The sequence below is a fragment of the Cyprinodon variegatus genome, unplaced genomic scaffold, assembly GCF_000732505.1.
Source record: "Cyprinodon variegatus isolate N-32 unplaced genomic scaffold, C_variegatus-1.0 Scaffold784, whole genome shotgun sequence".
NCBI classification, from domain to species: Eukaryota; Metazoa; Chordata; class Actinopteri; order Cyprinodontiformes; family Cyprinodontidae; genus Cyprinodon; species Cyprinodon variegatus.
The window spans coordinates 341,014-361,773 of record NW_015151237.1 but is presented as its reverse complement, the minus strand read 5'-3'; the positions used below and the strand labels follow the sequence as shown (position 1 = coordinate 361,773).

Genomic DNA, 20,760 nt, shown 5'->3' with positions numbered 1-20,760 from the left:
ACTATATATATTTGCAGCAAATAGTTAAGGAGGTCTTCTTTAATAAGCCAATTAGAATCTAACTGTTTATTCTGTTGAATGAGTATGTCTTTTTTGAAAAATAGACCTGTGGGCTTTAGAGGTTAAACTTTGGAATGAGAAAATGTTTACCTTGTGTGCCTTGTTATCATGGTGTGGGGTCTTAAATCTGTTTAAACAGTCACATCATGGCGACCTATGTTCTTATGGCGAGCAAATACCTGGTACCCATATGGTTAAGTTCTCTTCCTTGAGCTGAGGTTAGATTTAGGACCAAGGTGTGAACTCAGTTCAGGTTAGGTACTGTATACTGCATGTTGGTAATGGTTAGGCTTAGGGTAAGGGTCTGAGTTAGGCCATATAAAATGAAAGTAAGTAAATAAAATGTCCCCATAAGAAAAGAAAAATGTGTGAGTGTGGGTGTGCATGTGAATGATTAATTTTTGCTACAGGTCTCTGTATTGCCTTGTGATGGATTGACAATCCATCAAGGGAATTCCACAGCATCATACAATGACAAGAAGTATAATTTTTTCATAGATAATAATAATAAAAATAAAGGAACTTTCTAAAGATAAAATAACGACAAGGAAAACACTTGGGTATGTATAACTTTAAGAAAAGATATGGACATCTTCCAGAGCATTTGTAACATTAAAACAGCGAAACAAAGGTTGAAAACCAAATTAAATACATACATGATCTTCCATATTTAATAGAAAGGATTTTTTTCAACTATATTTTCACACATTTTATAAATGCACCAATAAACTGCCTGTCATGTGGAATGCTACCAAACTGTCTGAGTCTGAAAGAAGGCCAGTTTGGACAGAATGAGTCCAAAATGCATCACAAGCAAAAGTTATGTAATGAAACTTTAGTTTTTCAGAAATTTCAGTGGTGTGTAGTCTTGACTGTCATCTCCAAGATATTTATTAAGGAAAGGGATCACTCTAAATAGATTGATGTGGAAATCTCTGGAATCATCAATGGACTCAACCAGGCCATCTGTGGAGCTACACACCTGATGGGTTCCCCAGCTTACCACTCCAATCTATGAAGAAAAAAAAGAGAATCAATAATACACACTTTTACTTTGGTTAACCTTGTTGACAACGTGCTGGCTTTGAAATTAATAATATGGTGTCATTATTCTGTCAAAAGTCCACACATGCAAGAAATACTACACCTAGCTGTACTTCATACACACGCTGTAAATAGAGTACCACAGGCCCCAATATATCACACACATGCTTGATCCATCTCCTCCTCATGTGTAGACATGTTTCTGTGTGCTCATTGCAAATTTTGTGACTTTGAAGGCATTACACACCAGACAAGGGAACCCTCCTGTGATTGGCTACTTTTTAGGAAATCTCGCATCTTGAGTTGAGACGTGTTGTCAAGGTAACCAGCGGTAAACTGTCTTACCGTTTCCAGGTAACGTTTGACTTGGTAGAAATTATCAATGTTTTATAACCCTTTTTAACACACACCCTACAGCCAGTCAGTATTCATCCAGAGAATGTTATATCTAATGGTAACTTTGCGTACCAACTTCCAAATCTTGAAGAGAAGCGGTTAGCCTGAAGTTGCTTTGCCAAAAGGAAGAAGACTATAGCCTTAAGTAGTGGGATTTCCCGAAAAGTAGCCAATCACAGGCAGGCTGCATTGCCTGATGGGTAATGCCTTCAAAGTGACAAAAGTTGACTGAAACAGGAGATATCCAATCACACGCGTGCAGAAAATTAACTAGCCCTCGTATGGGTGATATATTGGGACACTGTGGTACACTATTAGCGCATGTAAAATGTTAAACATGCATATGAGGAAGACTTAATGAACACCTGTATGAAGTAAAGTTGTTAACATGAGTATTTATTGTGTGTGTGGACTTTATGCAGAATAATGACACCATACAATAACCAATTTTGAAATGTTGCTGCATACACATGTTTACCTGGACGGTCCTCTGCTCATGGTTCTTGAACACAGCACCGCCAGAATCACCTGTCAAAACAATTTTTCAGTTAGAAAAGTGCAACACCATTGTTGATTGTTGAAAGGTGACAAGATTGTACACACCTGTGCATGCTATATGATCTCTGTGTTCAACCAGACCACCAGTGCACAAGAAGTTATCAGTCACAGCAACTCTTTCATCTTTTGTGGTGATGCCTTGTGCCAGCAGTGCTTTTTTGATGCATAGATCTCTCTGCAAAGGGTATTTGAAGATAGCATCAGAGATGCATTGAGTTAGAAAACAAAGTTGCCTAATTGACCAAACTCACGTTCTCTCCAAGTTTGGCAAAGACATCCTTTTCTGCAACCAAAGGCTCCCTCCTTGTTAGGAAACTGAGTCGCTCACGATGATTCTTTAACAGGACCTCCTCTGTTAATTCAGAACACAAATACATTTATTCGTTCTGCATTCATGTGCACAAACTCCTCTTTCTACTTTTACTGTAGCTTCTCCAAATGCGGTTGGTGGCAAGGAAACTTTAGTCATCTGCCAGTTAAACTTCTTAAACGTTTCATGTTATTATCTATGTGAGCAGCTGTTTTCTTGTAGAAATCACTTGTCCTCTAGAGTTAAGGGCACATTTATTTGACTTCTTGAAAGTTATGTTCCCATGTTCCCATGTTGTTCCTCACTTTTAAAAGTTGAAGATAAATGTTCTTTATACTCAGCCATTAAATAACAGTTACATTTTTTAAGACAATATGATCACCTTAAACAATTTAATCATAAATGGAAACAAGTAGCTGTTTATATTTATTTTAAAACTGTTGTAATGGATTCCACCATTTGATCAGAGGTCTCAAAAGTGCCGATATCTGCGTAAAAAACAAAATAAAAAAATGATAAAAGTATCTCCATTATGTGAGCAAACATAAAATAATGTTTCTACATTGTACTTGAATACAAAATTTTTTTTAAACGTTTTTTTTTTCCATAAATGACTCATTAAAATCTAAAACTATTGACCTGGTCTTGGTGCTGATGATATGCTTAATTATTCAATTCATTCACCTGTCTAACTCTGCCAGGTTTCTAACCACTGCTCATCTGATTCACCTGCTCCTGCCTATTTAAGCTGCTTGCATCCAGTTATCAAGCCTGATTATCTTGCTCTCTCTAGCCAGTGGTGAGAGTGTTTTTAGCTTTCCTTAGTGTTTCTGATTTCCTGATCCTGACCTGTTCTACCCCTCAACCACTGAGCCTGCATGTTCGTGTTCTGATCTGTTTGCTTGACCGGTCTCCGGACTCCTGCTTGTTCTCTGGGGCTGCAGCATCTGGGACACGGAACTTGCAAACCAGGTTAGTGACTCACTTTCATAATTTTCCTTGTTTAGACAACATAGTCAATAATACATAACCTGTGCTTCCTCTCTCCAGAGTTTCCTGCCTCAGACGCCCTAGCCTCTGCTACTGCAGATCCACAGCCTGTTTGTTCCAGTAAACGCTTTCTGAATAATCCTATTATCTCTCCTGCCTGAATCCTTGGTGTTTCTGGTCTGAGTTGTGACATTATTTTATTAAAAATAGTAACATTGCTCAATTTTCTTGTTTTGGTCAGTGTTGGTGTAGAAAACAAAAAATACTGACTTATCTAGTTTTGTTAAAATTTTCAATTTCAAACAAGAGAACATACTGTGGAGTTTACTGAATAGAAGCCCTGCATGAGGAGTTAAATGTGTTCTTTGATAGCCTGCAATGCCTCATACCTTGCTATGTGTCTGAAAGGGGTACGCTAAACTGAATTGTTTGTCTGGCTGAATAAGCGAGGTCTTCTATTCCCATGTAAAGGGATTGGGGGTTGCGATGACAACAGGAAGGGATCAACTCAACTGCTTCATTTTAGGTTTTTAAAAGCTGAAATCTCTGTCCATCCCCTCTTTTTAAGGTTGTTTTTCTTTCTTGATATAGATGGCTTCCTTCATGCCCCTCTCAAACCACCTAGTTTCTTTGCGCAAAATGTGAACATTCTGGTTCTCAAAAGAATGTCTTTTGTCCATAAGGTGTAGATGTACCGTAAAGTAAGGCTATCTTAAAAAATACAGTGTATGTATATTGGGGGGAGTGGTGGCTTAGTGGTTAGGGCATAGAACTTGGAATCCTGAGGTTCTGAGTATGAGCCTGACTCCCATAGCCTCCACTCTGGGTCCCAGAGCAAAGACCCTTAATCCCACACTGCTCCCTGGGTCGTGAACAATGTCAGCCCACTGTTCCTCAAGGAGATGGGTTAAATGCAGAAAGTTCAATTCGCTGCTCTGTACTTGTGACAGTGTAATGACAATAAAAAGCTGGAAATATATATATATATCCGATTTCAGGTTTAGATAGGAGGGTATTGACCTTGTTGCTTGCATGTTGATTCGCCAACCAGGTTAAGAGCATCGCTAGTCTCCTGCGTGCAAGGGATACATATTGGTCTGTAAAGCAGTTGATAAGAAAAAAAAGGGTTTGTAAAAAATCTGCTATATCAATAAATGAGCCATGTTTTTAATGAAAAAAATTTGAAATACCTTGCAACATCAGAGATCCTCACTGGTTCTTCCAGTCGGAGAAGAGCGACGTCATAGTCATAAAACTCGTCAACTCCCTCGTTCACTTTGGCAGTGAGGTTATAGTTTTCGTGCAGTATGATCTTTTTCACTTTTTTCTCTGCAAATATTTGACTTAATGTATCTATATCATACAGACCAACAGATTATCTTTGAACAGTAGCAATATAGTTTCCTTTTCATTGTCAAACTCATTGAAAATAATAGCCTTACAGCTGTTTATTAAATTAGTTGGAGGTTGATAAGGCCATCAGTGAGTGTAATTCATTACCTCTTTTGCCTCCATCCTCGATATCAATCTTTATATGTTCCGCTTCATCTCCGAAGGTGAAGCAGTGAGCAGCAGTCAGGACAAAGTCAGGCGACACCAGTGAGCCGATGCAGGTTTTTCTTTTTATCCCCTAAAGCCATACAGGAAAGCAGTATAATAAGTGTAGGTCTATACTTTTGATTCTTTATATATTTATGCTGAGTTTATCAATTTAGCCCAGATGAAAAGCTTACAGCAAAAATAAGGATGTAATGCAACCAACGATTAAAGAAAGGGTAGTGATATCTTTTAGGTTATCGTACTGATATACAGGTAGCCTTGAAAGAAACTTACTCAATAAAAGTTTTCAAATGTCATAAATCTTAAATTTCTTAATGGTTTTTTGCTCTACTACATACATCCTTTGAATAGTTAACTCATTGATAAATTGTACAACCTGGTTAATAACGAAAACCAGCCATGGATATTTTCTCCTCTTGTCTGTTTTGTCCCCTGTGGTTTCATAATTTCTATGAAGTCCACACAGTCCAACAACTTCACTTTCATCTGCATTAAAAACAAGCAAACAAGAAAAGCAAATGCATATTGGTTAGATATAGACTATAGTAATAGGCTCTGATATTGGTGGTTGGTTCTCTTTACTGGATTTCAACTTTAGAATCAGAATCCAATTCGACTTTATTCATTATGTTTGTGTACAAATAATGGTCTGTGACTTTAGTTTCACAGTGTTCAGAAACTGTAAAAGGAGTTAAAAAACATGAGAACACATGTATCTTTATGTGTATGTACAAGCAAAATGTAGCATGAATCTACTTTTAAAGACAAATTAGGGTAGTTCAACATACATAAATATTACATTCACTCTCAGTCTTTATGGCCCATGAATTTAATCAATCAATCAATTTAATCACTCGATACCGGTCCACTCCGGTAATTCATCATTCCCCTCCAACATCAGGAGCAGCAGCTTGCCTCTGCTACTTTTGGAAAGTAGAGAAGCAACCAGACCCCCATTTATGATCACAGTTCTCCCCTGAGTTAGATTACTGCTGAAGGAGGAATTATGGGAAAACACACAGGGATGCACATACACACACATTAGAGGATTTATGTAGCTTCTCCTTTTCTAACAGGTCTTACCAATTATTTTATCAAAGGTCTCCTGTAACTCTACAATTTTTTTCATTCTGAAGTAATGTTCGCCTCCTGTTCCTGTAGTGAGGGGTTGCAGGTCTTCATCAAAGATGTCAGCCCCAATGGCAAAGACATAGATGTCTGAAAAGTGGTGATAGGTTAGTGATTCACTGACATGAAATTCAGAGGCTTTCCACAGTATTCATAAGTCTTTAAACATTTATATATTTTATCACATACAAGGCAAGGCAAGTTTATTTGTATTGCAAAATTTGGTAAAAAAGACAATTCAATGATTACATGATTTAAATATCCCTTGAAACATTAATAGATTTTATCACATTACAATCAAAACATACTTCATTGATAATTTATATACAGAACATGGTGCCTGTTGTATGGAGGGAATTTGTTCAAATTATTATTTGCAAGCAAATTTTGTAAATGGAATCAAAATTCCATCCAGAAATTAAACTTAAAGTGTTTCTTATTTTAAAAAAGTTTTGAGCGACACTTAATTGTTTGTTTGTTTTTTTCAGATTTTATTCTTTGTAATTTTTTATCATCTAGTATTTTTTTCACAACATATATTCTACAGATTTTTTATTTTCAATTTTTACTTTTGAACTTTTCCTTGTTTTTTTAGATTAAGTGTTAAATGTTAAAGATCGCATTCTTTTAAAATAGCATTTTAAAATGAGCAAAATAAATGAGCATTCAAACACATTTTTCTTTCATCAGTCAAGAAAGTGTTTTTATTGGGCTTGAGGTGAAGAAAATTTGAAAAATCTGCAAAACACGGTTTTAACTTTTAATCTGAAAAGGACAAATTTTGAGAAAGAATTAAATATATTAAAACGAGATGAAAAAAATTAAATAAAAAAGGTATTCACAAAAACTTTTTTTAGTAAGAAGACTTTCAAAGTTTAATCTCTAGATTGTATTTTATTCAACTTCATTTACAGAGCTTTTTTTTTCCAAACAATAATAGAACAAAATTCCCTCCTTACCGTAGTAAAATAGTACAAACAGTTTGCACCTTGCTTCAAATACTGTTCTAGTTATTAATGTATTTGTTCTTCGTGCAAATACTTGAAATTCTTTGCAAAACAGTTCATGCTTAGATGCACAATCTGAAAGTTTTCTGTGAATATTCAGCTGTTTCCCAAATATACTGGGCTTAGCATTTGGTACCAAGGATATATTTATTGTTTGTTCACTTGAATAGAATTTGGGATATTTTTAACATGGGGGAGGCAACATCATGCTTTTGGGGATGTTATTCTTGACTATTTGTTTTGTTTATTTCTTGTGAGAAAATAAAAACGCTTACAGAATACAACATAACCCCTGCCATTTGGCTGCCTTTAAGCCATAGAGCTACAAGAGATGTGATTCATTAAGTAAATAAAAAAAAATATCCAAAAGACTTTCATTTGCATATGTAGCAAAACATAGTTTTAGAAAATATTAAAGGTATAGTGTAGGATGTTATTTTTCCGATTGAATCATCAAAATAAGTGGTCCTCCTAATGGTCAATCATTCTGTTGATATGTTTACGTAAGGCGTCCTATGTGCTCGTCCCCATTTTCACTTACCGATGGGTCTGACAGTGGGGAAAAAATGGAAAAAAATGGAAAAACCTTTGCAGCTTTCTGCAGGCTTCTTAAGTACATAGGGTAAACCTGTGTGGTTCTGAACAGCCAGGAACTTTGCTAACACTGTATATGTCTTTCCTTACAAGGTAATAAAATGATGGCCCAAATTGGATCTCAATTTCTTTCTTTCTTTTTTTTAAGGCAAAATGTTGAAAGCTTACCCAGATATTCTTCTCTTGATCCAGCTTCTCCAAGTTGATTCATGTAAACCATGTTTTTTATTCTGGCAACAGTGGGTTGAGGAGATCCACCCATGTTATAGGCACCTGCAAAGGTAGGCTTTTAATTGTAAAAGTCTTAGACTGAATACATTTGTAAAAAGCTAAGCATACTTCCTCATGTTGTAGCAGATTCCCACAGTAAAAACATTAGCACCCCCAACATACTAAATTATAACATGTAATTATCGTAACTTAGAGCTTAAATAGATTACATAAGATTGAAAAAACGTAATTACTGGTAATGGTCAGTTGTTTTTATATCATGAAACATGCCCATTACCATCTGTGAAAAAGATCAGGACATGCCGATGATCTTTGAATCGCTCTTTTCCAACTCGTTCCTTTATAAAACCCATTTGACCCTCAAATGCTTTGAAGACAAGGTTCAGATCCGTTCCAGTGTTCTTGTCTTTAAAACAAACCACATACAAACATATATTAAACCAGAAGCAACAGTCTTGCTGTATTTAAAATTAGGACATTGTGTGCTTGTCCTAGACTTACTTCCCACTTTAAAATTTTTCAGGTTTTCTATTACTGAGTTAAGTTTTATTTTGCCATCCAAAAAATCGAGAATGTTGACCACCCTGTATACTTCAGACGAGAAGAAGACGATGTCGTAGTTTGGTGACACACTGAAGGAGGAGATCTGTGGAAAACAACTCAGTGAGGCTCTTTTAAAAACTTCTGACACAACTTTATGGGCACCGGTTAGCTTGAATGATTGCAGGGAAATGCTTTGTTAAAGCAGTACAGCTGGGTTTTTTTTGTTTTTTTATTACATATGGTTGTTATTCTATAGAGAAAGTGATCTATTAATCAGCAGGGTCCTTTTTCGAGAAGCATGCTTTGGCAATGAAGCAAGAGCCTCAAGCCAAGAAACATCAGTCAAGATTATGATTTTTTGTGTGATTTTCCTCTCCGCAGACACCTCCTTCAGCTCTGCTGCGGTAAGCCCGGGGTGCTTCCAGGCCAGCCAAGAGATAGAGTCCCTCCAGCATGTCATGGGTCATCCCCTGGTCCTCTTCCTGGTTGGACATGCCTACAAAACCCCCTGAGAAAGGCATGCAGGGGGCATCAGAAAAAGTTGTCTGAGAGAAGTGTCTCTACTCCGAGCCTCTCCCGGATGGCTGAGCTCCTTATCCTATCTCTAAAGCCACCCTTCAGAGGAAACTAATTTTAACTGCTTGTATGCAGAATCTTGTTCTTTTGGTCATGATTCAGATTTCCTGAATGTAGGTGAGGGTAGGAACATAGCCTGACCGATAAATTGAGAGCTTTGCCTTTTTGCTAAGCTGTCTCTTCAATACAACAGACTGGTGCAGCGTCTGCATTATAGCAGCAGCCGTATATTGATCTCTGGGCCCATTCTCCCCTCAGTTAGGAACAGGACCCCAAGATACTTGAACTCCTCCAGTTGAGGCAGTACCGTAACTTTTCTCCAACCTGAAGGGGTCAAGCGACCCCTTTTCTTGTTGAGTACTATGGAGTCAGACTTTGAGGAGGTGATTCTCATCCCGACCGCTTCCACTTGAACGCAAACCACCCCAGTGCATGCTGTAGGTGTGGCAGGAGGGAGCAAAGAGAACCATGTCTGAGGCAGTAACTCTACTGCAAGTTTCAAGTGTGAGTTTCTCTTTAGTTTTGCTCTTATGACCATTTTCATGTCAGTAGTACTTCCCAACAGTGATATTTCTCTAGACAACTTAAAGAGATTGTTTGGTAAAGCTGTGCTGTATCTACAAATACTTCTCAGTCGAACAAATCTCGTAAAATCTTCATGCAACATTACCTTCTAGTAGATTATTATGGGTGGTTTTACCTGCGATATGATCATTAGGCTTTTTAGTTGAATTTTATTACATTTGGCTTATTTATAATACTCCAATTAATAAATCTAGCTGATTATATTTAAACCTAATTTTTGCAGAATACGCTTCACTTGGATCAGCATGTAGCAATGGTACGTACCTATTCAATCCATTTAAGATATAAATAACTGAAACATTGTTTTCGATGCATTCTTTTTGCATGGTATCATAAACTCAGTCAGCTGTCAGTGGACCCTTCAACAGGATAACCTACATCTCCTGAACTTTGTTTCCGGTCCAGCAAACTATTTGTTGATGCTTTTAAATATGTCCTTTTGTTCATATTCTACCCTGTAGAGTTAATTTGATTACCGGCCAAAAACAGCATTCACCAATGGAAAGTGACGATCTCTGTAATAAATATGACACCATGTTTTAAAGAGCTTGCCAGGCTTTCCTGCCACTATCTACTTTTTGTGTCTCACCTTTCTAATCAGGGTAATAACTGCGTTTCTTGCTTCATCAAATTCTTCTTCTTTAATGCTCTCAGAAATGTCAACAGCAATATAGATATTGAGAGTCCCATTTTTTGAAATCCTGATTTTTCTCCCTTCTTGGGTATCATCTGTAAAACGAGAGAATTTTTGAGTGAGTCATTTGCTTTATTTTTTACAAGGTATTCTCATTTCACATGAACAATTAGTTGTTACTAGAAAGTACAAAAGGGAAACATTGCTATAGTTTTTTTTTTAAAGAAAAATGATCTAGACACATTCATTGTCTGAAATAGCAAGAGTAATATGATTAATTTAGGAACTTACTTAGTGACTGACTGGTGGTGAGGGTGTCTTTAATGGCACTTCCAAATTCTTCCGAAACCTCTTTTGGGGTGTCATATGTGTGCTTGACTTAAAGGGATAGCAGCAAAAACACAATATTTACTTTAGATTTAAATTACAGGAGCTGAAATTGCACAAAAAAGGATCAAATCCAGTACAGACATTTCCACTAGCAAAGGGAGTTAATTAGACATCTCTAAATATTTTTAGGTTTTTTTTTTATCCCAAAACAAAAGCAGTAAAAATACAAAATCAAATGTTTTCAAAAGATTAATACAATATTTTTAATCTGCTTTTTTCTAAACTGCACAGCAAATCTCTCACAAGATCCGGCTGTGGGAATAGATGCATTTCTGAGATGTTGACAACTTAAAGTTGGAAAGCAGAGGTTAGAATAGGAAAAAAATATTATAAATGTATACACATTCATACCACTTATACTTTCCCATGTCTTGCTTTCACAACTGTAAATATTTGCATCGAACTTTCAGACACCAAGTATAGTCTAAACTTATGAACAGATTATTTTTAATCCAAGTTTAAGGAATAATTAGTAATTATTCCAGTCGTGAAAAGCTTAACATCAATAAATAGTATAAATTATTTAACAGACACTAAATACAATTAACAACATTTCAATTTTCAAAATTCATTAATACCATTGATTGTTTTCCTTCTATTTTTCAGTTATGTGCTACTTATATGGAGGACCAACTCCATATACCTGGTGCAGGGAGTCACACTAGAGGTATTGTCATGTATTTACTGTTTAAATGTTTCATGTACTAATAATCACTTATTGAAGAAAGTATAGATGTCTGAATTTGAACGTTTTTTTGGCACAAATTGCACATATCAGTGGTTCAGCCGTTATAAACGATCAAGGTATCATCAAATCTTACAGTAGCATGCTGGCTCTTTTCCTGTCCACTGGCCGTTCTCCTGACACACTCTCTCCTTAGAGCCAATCAAAAACAGGTTGCCATTACAGCTGTATTTCACTCTATCGTCAATCCCAAACATGTTTCCCACTCTTGAGGCTCCAGGCGGGACTCCAGGATCAGGACAGGCATCTCCGGCTGTGCAAAGAACAAAAGATAAGACACTATGACCTCTGTTATTTCCAAAAGTAAGCACTGAAGTGGATGTTTTACTCAAACCAGAAATGTTGAGGGGAGGCCTACATCAATACTTTGGCTTTGTTGATGAAAATTAAACTAAATGTCATAATTCCTGGCACTAGTGCTGGTTTGATTCAGGGTTCAACACACCTGTGAGCTCCGCCCTGTTTCCAATCAGGCTCCATCAGATTCACCTGCTCACCTGACTATATAACCAGACCAGTCAATAGCGCCCGATTATTACAAGCCGTCAGTGAGTTTTATCTAGCATGTATACCTGTCTGCATGATTCTGACCTGATTCTGCCCCCTGATTCTCTGAAAACTGCCTGAACCCTACCGGACCTGTCATTGTGTGTTTTTTGGATCTTACCTGTTATCTGTCCACTGAACTCACTCTCAGATTCTCGGCTGGATTATTTCTGGATCTCGGATCACCTGGCTTTGACTCTAGACCGTCTCTGGATTCCATACTCTGGTTTGTCCCCTTGATCATTCTGTCTGTCTCTGCTCTCACAGTTCTGACCCTGTGCATTTCCCTGGACCAACAAGTAACTCTCAAAAAAGGATTCCTCCTAATCCGTCTGCATGGATTTAGGAACCCTCTGAGTCTTCAAACCTTGGAAAGCAAGTCCAGTGGATTGTTTTTAAACTTTTACGGAACCCTCTGAGATTCACCAGTGATGTCACATGGCAACCAGCATCTTTGGAAACTCTCAAAGTTTGTCCCCAAACACGAGATGTTTAGTGACCCGGAATCTAACACTAGAAACAATTCCCTCTGCTTCTGTCTTGTCACTCATATGTCCAATCTCCTTCCAGAAGTTTGGGTTGCTGACTCGAGTGAATCCCTTCCAACCTGTGGCAGTTTCACATTCCAATAAACTGTTACCTGTCTCTCAATGTTTCAGGTTTAATTCTAGGTCTTCCGTTTTCTGGTCATTACACCTTAATCATGCAAACTCTATGTTTCATATTATTAGTAAAAAGATGTGATCACATGTATACTACATATATCATGTACTGTAATCTAATGTCATGATGTATTCACTAATACACTTTTGTTCTTTTCTAAACTTTATATCATCAAGTCCTGTCCTGTCTAAAATACTATTTTCTACATATTTCAATAAACTCTGAGTGTGTCTGTTTGTCCCACACACAAAACTTCATTGCCCCTTATAACATGGTAAAATGAAAAGATAAAGCTGCTCAGGACTCACAGTCGCGGCTGCAGATTGGAGTGGAGCCATTCCATTTCCCATTCGGTAAGCAAACCCGACTGGGCGAGCCTCTCATGGTGTATCCAGAGTAGCAATCATACGATGTCACATCGCCCACATAGTACTTTTCCTGACCAGGGAAGACGTTCCCGTTTTCTAACACATTTGGGTCAGGGCATTCAACACCTTCAGGAAAGAAAGTCAGCTGTTATCCAGATGAGGAAGTCTTAGGTAAATTCTGAAACCTCAAAAGATATACTGCTTACGTTTGCATCTCTGTGGTAGAAACCTTTTGGGTGGGGGTCTCCAGGAGCCGTTAGGCTGACAGAGGCGAGTCAAAGCAGGATATGGATAGTATCCATCATGACATTGGTAGATGAGTAAGCTGCCTGGCAGTAGATTCTTGGACAGCGTATATTCACCTCCCTCTATATCCAAATCATTCCGAGTACAATTGCACAGAACCTCAACACCTAAAGGAGACAGAAATTGAATATAGCATCTAATTATTTTAGGAATCACTTTAGGACTAATGGAAATGTTTTATTATATCTACAGAATAGTTGCTTTATTGGTTAAATTTGATGTCAAATTTTATTATTTAGTTTAATGTGCTGAAGAAATATTATCAGTCAAAGACGGTTTTACTATACTCAGGATTGATATTGGTACGCAAAATTTCAAAGAAAACAGCTGACTTTCAAATCGCAAACAAAGGGTTTGGAGGTAGAGAGTTGGAAATCTTTCTAATTTATTACAATTGTTTTTTTTTTTTATAATATCAAGTGTAACAGAATTAATCAACACTTTCATTTGGTTGGACAAAGCGAGGGGCTCTCCTTATTTCAATGATTTTTTAGTGTTAATTGACAGATTCCCAGATGTATTTTTATCAATGAGGTATTTTTTTAAACTTTTTTCCATTTTTCATATTATTCACTGGAACCGCGTGTTTCTTTATCCATAAGAAGTGTTGTATGGTTAAACTTTAACTACGTACAATGTCTGTTAAACATGGTCCACAGCTTTTACATTAACAAAAATTTTGAAAGATTTAAACTTACTTACTTAGATATGCATTAATCATGATACTATTATAAATTAGCATTGTGAAATTCAAAATAGATTAAAACTGCTGCATTCATATTGATTTATGGTATCAAAAGCCTGGAGTCGTCACAAAATTGTGATGAATGTTTATTGGTTGAAGCCTTTAAACAATAATGCTTACCCGAATTAAAACATTTCTTTTAAAAAATTACATCTTATGTAAGTTTGCATGTATTAAAATATCACTTTTCAAACACATTAACATTATCTTATTATCTCGGCACCTTTTTTCTTTTAACTTGGAAAGAGGAACTTTTAAGCTTGGGTATTGTCAATTAAAAATCCCTTAACTGTGCTTGCTAGATACCTGGACATTTTCAACATTTTAAAATCTGAAAGCTGATATTGTTTGTTAATTAGAAATGCCTTACCCAAACTGAGGAGACACAAGAGTGCAGCAAGCCAGCTCCAGCTGCCAGAAGTCCCCATGTTTCAGACTAACAGACAGGAAATGTGATGAAATAGCAGGAGCATTTAATTTATTTCAGAGTTGATGAAAAAGTCCTGAGTGGGGGGGCTGTACAAAGACCAGTCTGTTACTCATTACATGTTTGAACAGTTAAAGGAAATCAATATGTTGGATGCCCTAAAACTTTTTAACCAAGAGTATTCAGTTTAACATCTTTGTCCAAAGAAGACAAAGATGTAACAAAACAAAAAAAAATCTTAATGATTACGATTGAGCGAAGCAGGAATATTTAGACTGTCTTGCTGATTTCCTCAGTATTGATCTGTCGGTTAAACTAAAGTAGGCCAAAACTTTTCTCTTTTTTGAAATTCTGGTTTTCCCGTCTTGTGTACACCCACGGTCACATGTTGGATAAAATAACAAAATCATTGTGAAACAGGGATAAAGTACAAACATTTGCCTCATCATTTCCCGAAAACTAGGGCACATTTGAGTGATGTTTGTTTATGAAGTTTATCACAGGCATAAACTGCATGGTATCCTTACAATCTGTTCTTGAAGAACTTTTAAATATTTTGATTGTTTAAAAAAGGGTAATTCTACAAAAATATATATTCCTGAAATAATTAAGAAACCTTCGTAGTTGGTTAAAAGATATTTTCCAGTGTTTCACTTTTGTTTCCTTTTTTCATGTTTTTGTTGTTGCTCTTTATCTTTTCTCAGAAACATCCGTTGGACAAACCTCCAACTGAACCCAAAACAATCTGACTTGTGGTATAATTTAAGTTACTTTATTGAATATAAAAAAAATAAAGATATCAGGACAATAACAAGAGTAGGATATTATTTTCCTTATTTTAATACTTTTTATTTTTATGTTTTACTTTGAATGAAATCACTTTCATCTGAATAGAAAAAATATTTATTGAGCAGAGTAACTACTGCTAATCTGTATCATCTCTTTATAAACTTTTTTTTAAACTTTGTAATAATAAAGTTAATAAGACTAGATAAATGATAATTGTATCCATTCTAATTATATCATTGTTTTACTTGTTTAAAAAAATCATATACATTGCTGTAAATGGAGAGGTTCTACTCCTTGTTTTGATTTTTTTTCTTAACCAGTTTGAATTGTATTACACCTCATTGAAACATTTGAAATCTGTTTCTGCCAAAAAAGTAACTGCCAGTATTTCTACTTTTCTTTTGTTTTAAATCTTGCTCTATATTTATTAATTGGCCTTATTGTTTATATATCTCTTCTTATTTTTAGCCCCATGTTCTGTCTATTTTTTTTCTACCCATGTTGTAATGTTTGTACCTCAACAAGTCTTTGTACACTATTGGTTTGTTATATAAATAAAGTAAAAAAATAAAATAAAAAAATCATGTTTAGATTTATTCAAATATATTAATACAGCATAAAGAAATTCATTAACCTGTTTATGTAACTCTCTCTCTCCTTAAGAGTGGTTATTACGTTTTTTTTCCAAAAGGACATTTGAAATACTTCTATAGTTATAAACATTTCTAGGTTAAAATTTGACATTTGCTGATTTGTTTCATTTAAACATAATATATATATATATATATATATATATATATATATATATATATATATATATATATATATATATATATATATATATATATTTTAGACATTTGACAAGCAAATAAATAAATATTTGTTAATTTTTGTATTATTTAAAAATTGTATATACTTCATTTTATTTCTTTATTTATCTGTATTTATTTGTTTCTATGATTTCGTTAGACATTTATGAATGCTGAATACTAATTTTATCTTATTTTATTTATTTCTCAGTCTCTCAGTCAGCAGATGGCGATGTTACAGAGCACAGGCGCTAAAAAAAAAAAAAAAAAACATCGTCTGGCGGAAGTGACGCAAGAGAAGCGGAAGTTAACGCCGGTAACACAACAACGCGCGAAATTTGCGTCAGGATTTTCTACCGTAGACACATGACAGGGATAGTTTATTCTTTACCGAATCGCCTGGTCCGAAAACGGCTGCTGTAGAGCAAGACTGTACAGGTAGGATTTAATAAACTGACATTAGGCGTTCAAATAAAGTTCAAGGTGTGTTCAAATCTATTAATTGTGACATTTGAAGTCAAGAATCCTTGCCAGCACGTCTGCAGTCTAGATGGTAGAGTTTAAATAGACAGTTGGTGATTGTTGGATCTATGCAGCCTGTTTCAGATCAGTTTCTGTTTTTATTGCAGCATGGCGGTGGCCTTTGTACAGGACTGGGACGTCGTTCAGACTCTAGGAGAAGGAGCCTACGGAGAGTAAGAATTAGAAAACATTCTTCTTTGTTAGATTAGCGGATTGCAAACAACTTACAGGTGCATACCGCCACTTACTGTACATGAGTGTGTAGCTCTATAGTTCCACCTACTATATTCTATTTTTTATTTTAGTGTTATGTAAAAATAAAAACAAAATAGTCTTCCCTATCTCCATCTGTCCCTAAAATTCCTTTAATACTCAATTCCCTCCCCTTTTTCCCATAATTACTTTCCTCATCCTCTCTCTCTGTTGCATATTTATTGCAATCCATCAAAGCACAATCCATATGTCCTTTTCTTTGTAAATTATTTCCCCATTATTTCTCTTCCCTAGTACAAAGTAAAACTCATTCAAGTAGGTATGTCCAGTTCATCTAGTATTAATGATTTCTTCCCTTCTGCTTCTTTCTCCATAATTTTTGAACCCTGTATAATCTTCCTTTCTCACCTTAATCCCATTTGTTTCCCCATAATTCTGTTTCTTTCTTTTTAATTAATGATTTACCTTCCCCTTTCCCGAATGGAATCAGATCTGTATTCTGCTTTCCTAAAGACTTTTTAGCTATCTTGTTTGCTATTTCATTTCCAAAAGAACTCAACATCTATTCCATACCTAAATAACCTAAACAAACTCTGATTCATTTCTAATACAAGGTCTTTCCTATTATTTCCTCCTGAATGAATGCTTTCATTGCAGCTTTAGAATCTGTGCAAATCACCACCCTGTCTGGTCTATATTGAAAACATTTAAATGTATTTCCACTTTTAACGGACCCCTCGGGCGATTTCAGCAAAACAAAATATCCTTGTGTTTATTTTGTAATTTTCTAAAAATATATGATGCTAAAAACTGTTTGCATTGTCAAAGTTGTGTGCATTATGCATTGAAAAACCGTTAACACTCAGCTTAGGGAACAGTCAGAGAAAAGGTAACAAATGTCCACAAAAAATGGATATATTGTGTAAGCCTTTTTTCTTTTTCCTTGTATTTATCGGCCAATACCTGCATGCCTTGATCAATTCATTAGATCATTCAGATCGTCTACAAGTAACTAGTAATTTCGTGCTTTGTATTTAAGGTTCTATGTTTGTGTTCTGATTGTATCAGAGTGAGGCTGCTGGTTAACAGACAGACAGAAGAGGCAGTGGCAGTGAAGGTGATTGATACCTCTCAGGCTAAAGAATGTGCAGAAAATGTCAAAAAGGAGGTCTGCATCCATAAGGTAGGCTGCTTATTTTTGCACTTTTAAGTTTCACAGGGTACAATTTATAACACTTGCTCTCTGTTAGATGCTCATCCATCCCAACATTGTGAGATTCTTTGGTCATCGGAAAGAGGGACCAACTGTTTATCTTTTCCTGGAGTACTGCACCGGAGGAGAGCTGTTCGACCGGATTGGTAATGCAACTCACTGACTTTCTGGACTGGTTGTTGCAGGGTGTTTTTTTGTCATATTTCTTTTTCCTCCAATTCCTTCTTGAATTACATTTAGTTCCACCACCCAGCATTTCTAACCAGCCTCCCTGAAGAAAACTTTGATTAGAGCATGTTTCTGCATCCTGTACACTGTCAGTAACAGGACTGCTAATAACTTTCATTGAACATAATCTTTTTCCTGTTTTTACGTCACTATTAAGGCCAGATTGAATGTATGAAAGACTCATATTTGCCCTGCCAACAAAGGTGCCACATGTCTGTTAGCTGTTTCCCTCAAAGCTCTGGCCACGTGTTGATAGGTTTGTGTGTTTTAGTCTCCCTCTACTTTTGTGTACTGCAAGGTTCTCGCCAGCATATTTCAGTGTAGTGGGCCACTACTCCTAAATAGTTTTATTAACCGATAATAAAACTCTGCCCCTTTGTATAACCGTCTTACTGCGGCTGCAGATGAATCAGAGCAACGTCTGAATGAGTCACTCTAAAAGTTGAATGTATATTGATGGGAGGAACATGGAGATAATATTGCACGAATAGGAGTGGGTTTACCTCTAGGTTCTACTAAAAGCGTACGTGGATTTTTTGCTATCTCTCAGAATGGAGTTTGATCGTCGCCTAGCAAACATTCCAGCCAATAAAACGGCGTGCGCTTGTTTTCCTCTACTGAGTTCACCTGAATCTTGTTACTGCTAATAAAATTACTTTTATTATTTTCTTTCTTCTTACTTTTCTATTACTTTAAAACATATATTCTAATGAAATAAGACGCTGAAAACAAAAACAATTAGGAAAACATAATAAAAACCAAAACAACTATGAGGGGTGATTACAAATTCATATTTAGGTGACTTTTTGTTTAGGTCAATTCTCAATTTTATTGTCAGTTTCAGGCCAACTCAGTAGTTTAATACAAGCTCACCCTTTCTGAGGCCGTTGTTCTATTGGCTGGAAAGGTTGCCAGGCAACAATCAACACCAGTCTGAGAGCAACGAAAATAAATCTACAAGCAGAGCCAACGGGTTTGTGAGCATATCTCTGATTCGAGCATATCATTGAATCATCCATACTAACCTGCTTTAGGCAAGGCAAAGCAAATGTATTGGTATAGCACAATTCAGTACAAAGACAATGCAAAGTGCTTTACATGATTAGAATATAGGAAAGTAAAACAGAATTGAAGCAAGTAGGGGAAAAATATAATAAAAAATGCAGAAACAAAAAGGAATATTAAAAAAAGTTAGACTAAAGAAAATTAAAACGTTGAACTAATGATGTTTCAGTTGAACTGTTTAACTAGAACAGTCGAAAGGCAATCCTGAACAAACTTTAAACCTTCCAGATCTGTATCTCTGAAATTGTCTGCTAGGTTTTAAAGGTCGACCGTGACATTGACCAGCGATATTCTTTGGTTATAGTTTTTTTTTTTTTTTTTTTTTTCTCGTTTCAGCATTGCCGAATACCTGCATGCTTTGACCGATTTATTAGTGGCTTCAGCAGCTAAGGACATGCTCTGCGCTTCCTCCATAACTAGTTTTTATTTTTATTATTTACATTATTTGTTTGTTTAAATTGAGACTTGTGTATTTTTATCTCGTAGATGAAGGAAGAAAAAGCAATACCGACTTCAAAAATTGGCACCTTGTATTGGGATTGATTAGCCTGTTTTCAAAGTAACCGGTATCATCACTGGCCTTAGAAAACCTGCATCGGTTGATCTCTGCTATGTTTCTTAATGCTAATGATGCCGTTTGTTTATGAATGTTTCTTTGAGGCCTTCATTTCAGTTCAGCTTTGTAAGATCTAGGGTAGATTGTTTTTGATCGATCTGATTCATTTGGATATCAAATTGAATAGCGGTCATACATTTTTTATTTTATTTTTTTTAGCTATTACCTTAATTACCTGAACAGAAAACTTTACAATAATTGTATTTAATGGGAGGTGTAAGAACTGTGGAAAATGCATTTTTAAAAATGGATCTTTTTGTAATTTAATCTTTTGGAAGTAATATAAGAATTCATTCAGATTTGGGAAATCTTTTTTAAAACACAGCCCTAAAAGGAGAATGTAATAAAAATGTATCCAGAACTTGAAAGGAAGTTTTTGAAAACTGTAAACTTCTCATGTTATATTTCTGCTTGTTATTGTGTTCTGGCACGTAAAATCATAATAAATCCTTTAAAGCTTGTGACCATAACATGAAATATATGGAAAAAGCTAAACAGAGTTTGAACACTCTTTCAGCATTTCTTAAATAATCTCTTCTGCACTTGCTGCACTTTCGTTTTCTGCTTAAATATAATCTTCTTAGTTCAACTTGTTGAAAACATTTCTGCCATCTGGTGTTTCTTCTTCATTTTCAGAGCCTGATGTTGGGATGCCAGAGAAAGATGCTCATAAATTTTTTCAGCAGCTAATAGCCGCCGTGGTGAGTTTATGCAGACGGTTTTAACATGTCCAAACTCATGCTTTTATATTTATTTATTTTCTTGGTTGCACCTTTACAGGATTATCTTCACAACCTTGGCATCACCCATAGAGACATAAAGCCAGAAAATATTTTGCTGGATGACAAAGGTAGGAATATAAAATTGTATAAATGTATTTATACAATTTGTATGTATAT

At 35.7% G+C, this 20,760-nt stretch overlaps 2 protein-coding genes across 2 annotated transcripts in view; one reads left to right on the top strand and one right to left on the bottom strand.

Moving 5' to 3' along the window:
* Window positions 1-721: 721 nt before the first annotated feature.
* Window positions 722-14,407, bottom strand: LOC107098502 (complement factor B-like). The gene is made up of 18 exons (XM_015396222.1): window positions 14,350-14,407; window positions 13,135-13,341; window positions 12,869-13,054; window positions 11,428-11,604; window positions 10,508-10,594; window positions 10,172-10,311; window positions 8,380-8,524; window positions 8,156-8,284; window positions 7,816-7,920; window positions 6,002-6,136; window positions 5,295-5,404; window positions 4,859-4,988; window positions 4,549-4,687; window positions 4,379-4,455; window positions 2,310-2,410; window positions 2,104-2,233; window positions 1,979-2,028; window positions 722-1,072 (listed from the first exon to the last, which is right to left on the bottom strand). Exons 1-18 carry the CDS (start codon window positions 14,405-14,407, stop codon window positions 896-898), a joined length of 2,283 nt encoding a protein of 760 aa, XP_015251708.1. The 3' UTR covers window positions 722-895.
* A 1,898-nt stretch (window positions 14,408-16,305) lies between these two features.
* chek1 (checkpoint kinase 1) overlaps window positions 16,306-20,760 on the top strand; it is a 10,782-nt gene continuing 6,327 nt past the window's right edge. Inside the window, exons 1-6 of the mRNA XM_015396216.1 lie at window positions 16,306-16,442; window positions 16,634-16,699; window positions 17,808-17,922; window positions 17,990-18,098; window positions 20,498-20,562; window positions 20,642-20,711. Coding sequence (XP_015251702.1) covers window positions 16,635-16,699; window positions 17,808-17,922; window positions 17,990-18,098; window positions 20,498-20,562; window positions 20,642-20,711 — 424 coding nt within the window. The 5' untranslated portion in view covers window positions 16,306-16,442; window position 16,634. The remainder of the gene's footprint in view (window positions 16,443-16,633; window positions 16,700-17,807; window positions 17,923-17,989; window positions 18,099-20,497; window positions 20,563-20,641; window positions 20,712-20,760) is intronic.